The 9467-nt window shown below is 45.0% G+C and overlaps 1 protein-coding gene across 1 annotated transcript in view; it reads left to right on the top strand.

Moving 5' to 3' along the window:
• Window positions 1–1588: 1588 nt before the first annotated feature.
• SFRP5 (secreted frizzled related protein 5) overlaps window positions 1589–9467 on the top strand; it is a 101617-nt gene continuing 93738 nt past the window's right edge. Inside the window, exon 1 of the mRNA XM_073595536.1 lies at window positions 1589–2693. Within this exon, the coding sequence (XP_073451637.1) occupies window positions 2177–2693 (517 nt within the window). The 5' untranslated portion in view covers window positions 1589–2176. The remainder of the gene's footprint in view (window positions 2694–9467) is intronic.

Genomic DNA, 9467 nt, shown 5'->3' with positions numbered 1-9467 from the left:
GGCACTGTGATGGGGACACCTGATGTTAGGGGGCACTCTGATGTAAGGGGGCACTGTAATGGGGACGCCTGATGCAAGAGGGCACTCTGAGGGGGGCACCTGATGTAAGGGGGCTGTGATGGGGACACCTGATGTAAGACGGAACTCTGATGTAAAAAGGCACTGCAATGTGGACACCTAATGTAAGGGAGCACTCTGATAGGGACACCTGAAGTAAGGGGGCACTCTGATGTAAGGGGGAACTGTGAAGGGGACCCCTGATATAAGAGTGCACTCTGGTGGGGACACCCAGGGCTGGTGCAAGGATTTTTGACACCCTAGGCAAAACCTAATTTTGCCGAACCCTTGACTCCACCCCCTTTGCCCTGCCCATGTATACCCAACCTTTTCAATGAAGTGTCCATCAAATGCAGCCTCACCAGCGCCCATCAAATGCAGCCTCACCAGCACCCATCAAATGCAGCTTCACCAGCGTCCATCAATGCAGCCTCACCAGCGCCTATAAAATGCAACCTACCAGTGCCCATCACGTTTGCTTGCTTCCATTCGTTCAGGAGTCAGGACACAGACACAGTCCTGCGCCTCTGACACTATGTGCGAAAGGAGCGGCGGCTGCCTGCTGATGCCGAGACTAAGTTGCTTGCTGCAGAGAGAAGAGAGAAACACCAGTGGCCGGGCGCCCTAGGCAGCAGTGCGTCCTAGGTGGCTGCCTAGTTTGCCTAGTGGTAGCACCGGCCCTGGGGACACCTGATGTAAGGTGGCACTCTGATGTAAAGGGGCACTGTGATGGGGACACCTGATGTAAGGGGGCACTCCGATGGGGACACCTGATGTAAGGGGGGCTCTGATGGGGGACACCTGATGTAAGGGGTTACTCTGATGGGCACACCTGATGTAAGGGGGACTGTGATGGGCATACCTGATGTAAGGGGGCACTCTGATGGGAACACCTGATGTAAGGGGGACTGTGATGGGCACACCTGATGTAAGGGGGCACTCTGATGGGAACACCTGATGTAAGGAGGACTGTGATGGGCACACCTGATGTAAGGGGGCACTCTGATGGGAACACTTGATGTAAGGGGGACTCTGATGGGCACACCTGACATAAAGGAGCACTGTTAAGGGGACACCAGATGTTAGGGGGCACTCTGATGAGGACACCTGATGTAAGGGGGGGACTGTGATGGGAACACTTGATGTAAGGGGGGACTCTGATGGGGACACCCGATGTATGGGGGACTGTGATGGGCACACCTGACATAAAGGAGCACTGTTAAGGGGACACAAGATGTAAGGGGGCACTCTGAAGGGGGACACCTGGTGTAAGGGGGGACTCTGATGGGAACACTTGATGTAAGGGGGGACTCTGATGGGGACACCTGATGTAAGGGTGCATTCTGAAAAACTGACAAATATTACAAAATGCTGTGGAAATCGTACATTTCTTATCTTTTGGTAGACATAAAATGACTGCATAGATACTAGGATCTGAGTCATAGCACAAACATGAGATTCGGACCCGCGTCGGTACGAAAACTGACCGCCCCTCCTTGAATTCGAATTCCTACCCCTGATGTACAGAACACAGACTCTGCAAGGCATGCCATCCACAGCAGCCCATTAGCAGAAGCATGGAGGAGCACGCTTGTAGGTGAAAGTCTTTGGAACATGTAAGCCTTTTGTTACACAAAACTGCCTGAGTGAACAGAAGGAAAACTTTGGGGATTGTCACATCCCCAGAATCCGGCTCCTTCGTCCAAGCAGCAGGCGGAGGCTTGGCCACTGTAGACAGGCTGCTGGCTAATCCTTCAGGGCTCACTTAAAAGATTAGAGGTGGGTGGTGCTAAGATTCCCTGGATGGGGTAAGGAGTTTTGGAAGCAAACAAGCACAGACTTTTAATTCACTTCTTGTGCAGCATATAAGCTCCAGCTGTCTGTACTTGCAGCTGCAGAGGACCTGGGGAGAGTGAAAAGGAGAGTGACACAACCAGGGAAACCAGGAGAAAAAAAAAAAAACCTTTCTGAGTCGCAACTTTAACCCATTGAAGGAGGATCAAGAATTCACCATTTTGGACCCATTTCTTTATTCAATTTTTAACAAAAAAAGTAGAAGCGCCCCGGAGCCCATTCATGAATCTCATCTGAGGGTCCTACAGCCGGCGTCGGTGCAGTCATGCAGTTCCAGTGGAATATTGTGGCTTGCATGAACTCTTTGCTATTTGGGTTCGTTCTCTGGAGCTCGGCCGAAGAATACGACTACTACAGCTGGCAGTCCGACAATTTCCAGAACGGACGCTTTTACACCAAACAGAGCCAGTGCGTGGACATCCCCCAAGACCTCAGCCTCTGCCACAACGTCGGCTACAAGAAAATGAGGCTGCCCAATCTGCTCGACCACGAGACCATGCCCGAGGTGAAGCAGCAAGCCAGCAGTTGGGTACCGCTGCTCGCCAAGAGGTGCCACAGGGACACGCAGCTCTTCCTGTGCTCGCTCTTCGCCCCCATTTGTTTGGAGAGGCCCATTTACCCGTGCCGATCGCTGTGCGAGGTGGTGCGTGACAGCTGTGCACCGGTGATGGAGTCCTACGGTTTTCCTTGGCCGGAGATGCTCAACTGTAATAAGTTCCCCATCGATAACGACCTGTGCATCGCCGTGCAGTTTGGCAGCAAGCAAGTCACTCAGCCACCAGGTAACTCTACTACCTACAGAATGCTGGAGACAGATATGCATTGGGGTGGATTTACTAAAGGCAAATAGAATGGGCACTTTGCAAGTTGCTCCGGGGCTTAGTATTGTGTGTCCTCTCTGCTCTCTTGATGTAGATATAAAAATATATAATTCTAATTCTCTAACCAGGGTATAAATAATCTTACAAAGTTAAACAAGTTTAGGGGAGGTGCTAAACCTTAAACTATCTCAATTATTGGGGCTGCATTACAGAGGACCTTGGTCTAGAAAAGCCTGTCTCAACCAGGGTTCCTCCAGGGGTGTCAAGATGTTCCTTGAGCTGTGGGCACTTTGCAAGTTGCTCCAGGGCTTAGTATTGTGTATCCTCGCTGCTCTCTTAATGTAGATATAAAAATATATAATTCTAATTCAATAACGAGGGTATAAATAATCTTACAAAGTTAAACAAGTTTAAGGGAGGTGCTAAACCTTAAACTATCTCAATTATTGGGGCTGCATTACAGAGGACCTTGGTCTAGAAAAGCCTGTCTCAACCAGGGTTCCTCCAGGGGTGTCAAGATGTTCCTTGAGCTGCGGGCACTTTGCAAGTCGCCCCAGGGCTTAGTAAATGAGGGGGTAGCTTCACTTTACAAGGAATACTCAATCACATGCACACAAAATAAAAAAAAGAAGCACAGCATTTTTTTTTCTTGCACATGATTGGATGACGGGACGCAGCGGAGCTTCCACCTCATTTACTAAGCTCTGGAGCAACTGCAGAGCGCAAAAGTCTAGTTGCCATTGATAAAGCAACCTCATTATAAACAGCTTGGGATCTAGTCGGCGCAATAGTTTATTCGTTTTCCCATTGTAAACCGTATACATATCTTTAGCAGGTTTTTATAAGAACAAGTTGCCTGGTCTTAAATTATTACAATTTAATTATTGATTCTGTGATAAAAACTAGGGGAGGGTCTATTTTTTTTGCATTGTTGTATTTTTGAAAGAACCGTCAAGGTCAGCCTTTCTCAGGCAGGGTCCCATGAATTCCCAGGGTTCCTCCAGAGGATGGTAGGGGTTCCTTTATAAATGGGGCAGCACAGTGGTGTAGAGGATAGCACTTTCACCTAGCAGTACACTACCTGCCTGGAGTTTTCATGTTCTCCCTGTGCCCGCTTGGGTTTCCTCCGGGTACTCCGGCTTCCTCCCACACTCCAAATACATGCTAGTAGGTTAATTGGCTCCTGTCTAAATTGTCCCCAGTATGTATATGTATGAATGTGAGTTAGAGACCTTAGAGTGTAAGCTTCTTGAGGGTAGGGACCGATGTGAATGTGCAATGGGGGTTATTTACTAAAGGAAAATCCACTTTGCACTGTAGTAAAGTAAAGTCGCTGTAGATCCGAGGGGGACATGCAAGGAGAATAAAAAAACTGCATTTTAGCTTGCACATGATTGGATGATAAAATCAGCAGAGCTTCCCCTCATTTCAGATCTACCCCTCAGATTTAGAGCGACTGCACTTCCAGGTGCACTTCCAGGTGCACTTGCAGTGCAAAGTGGATTTTCCTTTCCTAAATAACCCCCAATGTATATGTAAAGTGCTGTGTAAATTGACAGCACTATATAAGTACCTGAAATAAATAAAAACTAAAATGAGCAATATTCACCTCTCAGATAGGTAACCACTGACCTAAATGATCTTTTTAGATATCTCTAAGGAGGGTTTCTTCCCATTGACCACCAATGTAAGGAACATTCTTCCCACTGACCACCAATGTAAGGAGCATTCTTCTCACTGATCACCAATGTAAGGGACATTCTTCTCACTGATCACCAATGTAAGGAACATTCTTCTCACTGATCACCAATGTAAGGAACATTCTTCTCACTGATCACCAATGTAAGGAACATTCTTCTCACTGATCACCAATGTAAGGAACATTCTTCCCACTGATCGCCAATGTAAGGAACATTCTTCTCACTGATCACCAATGTAAGGGACATTCTTCTCACTGACCACCAATGTAAGGAACATTCTTCTCACTGATCACCAATGTAAGGGACATTCTTCTCACTGATCACCAATGTAAGGAACATTCTTCTCACTGATCACCAATGTAAGGAACATTCTTCCCACTGATCGCCAATGTAAGGAACATTCTTCTCACTGATCACCAATGTAAGGGACATTCTTCTCACTGACCACCAATGTAAGGAACATTCTTCTCACTGATCACCAATGTAAGGGACATTCTTCTCACTGATCACCAATGTAAGGAGCATTCTTCCCACTGATCACCAATGTAAGGAACATTCTTCTCACTGATCACCAATGTAAGGAACATTCTTCTCACTGATCACCAATGTAAGGGACATTCTTCCCACTGACCTCCAATGTAAGGAGCATTCTTCCCACAGATCACCAATATAAGGGGCATTCTTCCCACTGACCACCAATGTAAGGGGCATTCTTCCCACTGACCACCAATGTAAGGAGCTTTCTACCCACTGATCACCAATGTAAGGAACATTCTTCCCACTGACCACTAATGTAAGGAGCATTCTACCCACTGATCACCAATGTAAGGGACATTGTTCCCACTGACCACCAATGTAAGGGGCATTCTTCTCACTGACCACCAATGTAAGGAACATTCTTCTCACTGATCACCAATGTAAGGAACATTCTTCCCACTGACCACCAATGTAAGGGACATTCTTCCCACTGACCACCAATGTAAGGGACATTCTTCCCACTGACCACCAATGTAAGGGACATTCTTCCCACTGACCACCAATGTAAGCGCCATTTTTGCCATTGGTTTTGGTCATTTTAGGGGTTAAAAAGAATAACAAAGGCTCCTCTAGAATATATAACTCAAGATCAAAACAGAATAAGGGAAATACCCTTGCCCATTTGCATATATCTCTTTTGGTGCAGTTTAGTGTCTGTATCTTCTCTGCTCTCTCAAAGTAAACAGATATAAAAAAAATACAGTTATATCCAATAATCGAATTCTCTAACCAGAGATTAAATCATTTAATTAAGTTTTATAGGGGCGACCTCCACTTTAAGAGGGCATCCTTCACAATGACCACCAGCCTAAGGGCCATTTTTGCCATTGACCTACTGATGAGTCGGTTCTGGTAATTTTAAGGGTTCCTAAAAAAGGTTAAAAAAGGTTGGTCTAGATCAGGGGTAGGCAAACTGGGGCCCTTCAGCTGTTGCAGAACTACAAGTCCCATCATGCCTTTGAGAGTAATTGTAACTGCCAGCCTTGCAATGCCTCATGGGAAATGTAGTTCCAAAACAGCTGGAGGGCCCCAGGTTACCTACCCTTGGTCTAGAATGATTATACCAAGCCAGGTCAAAACAGAATAAGGGACAGACTTTTGCCCCTTCGCTTATAACTATTTTTGTTCAATTAGGTATCCTCTCTGCTCTCTTGATGTAGATATAAAAATATATAATCTAATTCTCTAACCAGGGTATAAATAATTTTACACAGTTAAACAAGTTTAATGGAGGTGCCAAATCTTAAACTATCTCAATTATTGGGGCTGCATCACAGTGGACCTTGGTCTAGAAAAGTCTGTCTCAACCAGGGTTCCTCCAGGGGTGTCAAGATGTTCCTTGAGCTATGGCTGATTGACCTCCCATCTGATGGTGCTTATAGGAGGTCTAGAACCAAAGCTGCTTGGCAAAGCCAATAGCTATTGATCTGAACACCAATGTAAGGGCGATTTGTGCCATTGTCCCCCGGTGAAATGATATTTAGTAAGAGTTCTCCAAGACCTGAAGATTGTTTTAGATGTTCCTCTGGGGTAAAAGGTTAAGAAAGGCCGGAATATACCAAGCCAGATCGAAACAGAATAAGCTTATAACTATTTTGTTCAATTAGCATGTGTATCCTCTCTGCTCTCTGGATGTCACTTTAGAAAGATACAGTTGTATCTAATAATCAAATTCTCTAACCAGGGTATCAATCATTTTACAAAGTTAAACATGTTATATGGGGATGACCACCACTTTAAGGGGGCATTTTTCCCAATAACCACCAATGTAAGGGACATTTTTGCCATTGATCCCCCTAGTGAGTTGGTTCTGGAAATTTTTAGGGGTGCCTAAAATGGTTAAGAAGGGCTTTTCTAGAGGGGGGTGATGAACATCATACCAACTCATTTATTGGTGCTGCAGCACACTGCACCATTATCTAGAGCAGCCTTTATCAGCCAACGTTCCTCCAGAGGTGTCTACGGGTTCCTTGGGTTGTGGCTAATTGACCTACCATCTGATGGTGCCTGTATAGTTCTAGGGCCAACAACACTTGACAAAGCCAGCGGCATGACATCAATGATCTTTTTAGCTGTCTGTAAGGGGGCATTCTTTCCACTGGCCACCGCTGTAAAAGGGCATTTCATTCCACTGGCCACCAATGTAAAGGGGGCATTCTTTCCACTGACCACCAATGTAAGGGGGGCATTCTTTCCACTGGCCACCAATGTAAGTGGGGCATTCTTTCCACTGACCACCAATGTAAGGGGGGCATTCTTTCCTCTGGCCACAAATGTAAGTGGGGCATTCTTTCCACTGGCCACCAATGTAAGGAGGACATCCTTTCGACTGGCCACCAATGTAAGGGGGACATCCTCTCCACTGACCACCAATGTAAGGGGTGGCATTCTTTCCATTGACTACCAATGTAAGGGGGGGGGGGGGCAATTCTTTCCACTGATGACAAATGTAAGGGGAATATTCTTTCCACTGACTTCCAATGTAAGGGGGACATTCTTTCCACTGGCCACCACTGTAAGGGGAACATTTTTTTTCCACTGGCCACCAATGTAAGGGGGGCATTCTTTCCACTGACTACCGATGTAAAGGGGGGGGGCATTCCACTGATGACAAATGTAAGGGTAGTATTCTTTCCACTGACTTCCAATGTAAGGGGGACATTCTTTCCACTGGCCACCACTGTAAGGGGAACATTTTTTTCCATTTGTAAGGAGGGCATTCTTTCCACTGGCCACCATTGTAAGGGGGCCATTCTTTTCACTGACTACCACTGTAAGGGGGCCATTCTTTTCACTGACGACCAATGTATGGGAGCATTTTTTTCCACTGACCACCACTGTAGAGGGGACAGTCTTTCCACTGGCCACCACTGTAAGGGGGGCATTCTTTCCACTGGCCACCACTGTAAGGGGGACATTCTTTCCTCTGGCCACCAATGTATGGGGGCATCCTTTTTATTGGCCATCAACGTAAGGAGTGCATTCTTTTCACTGGCCACCAATGTAAGGGGAGGCATTCTTTCCACTGACTACCAATTCAAGGGGGACATTCTTTCCTCTGGCCACCAATGTATGGGGGCATCCTTTTCATTGGCCATCAATGTAAGGGGGGCATTTTTTCCATTGACCACCGACGTAGAGGCTGTTTTTGCTTCCCCCCCCCAATGAATTGGAGGGAATTAACTGTACAAACATTAAGTATCTCTATTTAGGTTAACTCCTGGGTAAAAAATATCACTATATTATGCACTATATCATTAAGTTGGCCATAGACAGGCAGATCTTCGCAGCCATCGTGTCCGTCCAGACTTGTGGTAACTGCTAAGCTCCTTTATCTAATCAACGTGTCTACAGCTAAAGGAATGTTAACAGCTCACTCTATGACTGCTGGATGTAGCTTGCATCACATGCACTGTTATTGGTCGCTTTCATTACCGTTATCAATCGTAATACATCACACGGTATCACAAGATCAGAGCGTTCATTCAGAAATTACCGGCCCAACATTTCGTAAAGTGACTTGCAGCAGCCAATAGCGGGTCAAGCAGCCATCAATTCGCACATTAGTGCATGGAAACGTAAAAATGATATTCGGTAATAAATTGGACTTTTTTGCTTTAAAACTTCTGAGATTGAGTAAAAAAAAATCTCCCAGACAAGTTGTATCTTTATAACCCGAGAAAAATAAGATCTACCCGGTAAGAAGACGAATGGCCCAGACCAGGGCTCCTTAGTGGAAAATAGAAAACGCGCTCTACCTTAGAAGAAGAGGAAACCCGATGTGACGGGGCCACTCTAATGCGGCTCCAACATTTTAATCGTTGAAAAATAAAACGGCCGCATTCCAGACCCGACATTATTCTTCGCACAGATAAGAGCGTAGACAGCTCCCTGGAGCCGCGTGTGAACGGAATATACAAAGAATTTATACAGAACTTCAATGAAGGATAAAAAAAAAAATACTTTAACCACTTGACTTCTGAAAGATTTACACCCCCCCCCCCCCCTTTCTTGACCAGGCCTTTTTTTTTTTTTTTTTGCGATACGGCACTGCGTTACTTTAACTGACAATTGCGCGGTTGTGCAACGCTGTATCCAAATAAAAAAATATTTCAACAAATAGAGCTTTCTTTTGGGGAGGATTTGATCACCTCTGCGTTATTTTTTTATTTTTTTAATAGCCGAAAGTAATTTTTTTTTTTTCAATTGTCTGCAATTTTTTGTTCTATAAACAAAAAATTGCAGACAATTAAAAAAAAAAAAAAATTTTTTTTTACTTTCGGATATAAAACACATCCTATAAAAAAAATGTAATTTCTTCATGAGTTTAAGCCAATATATATTCTGCTATTTTTTTTGGTAAAAAAAAAAATCCCAATAAGCGTATATTGATTGGTTTGCGCAAACGTTATACCATCTATGGTATATTTTTATTGTTTTTTTTTTGTTTTTGTTTTTTTACTAGTAATGTGGCTTAGGCTTCATGTACACTGCAGCT

Source organism: Aquarana catesbeiana, linkage group LG08, assembly GCF_042186555.1.
Source record: "Aquarana catesbeiana isolate 2022-GZ linkage group LG08, ASM4218655v1, whole genome shotgun sequence".
In the NCBI taxonomy this organism is placed as follows: Eukaryota; Metazoa; Chordata; class Amphibia; order Anura; family Ranidae; genus Aquarana; species Aquarana catesbeiana.
Note: the sequence above shows the minus strand (reverse complement) of the source record. Positions and strands in the feature narration are given on the sequence as shown.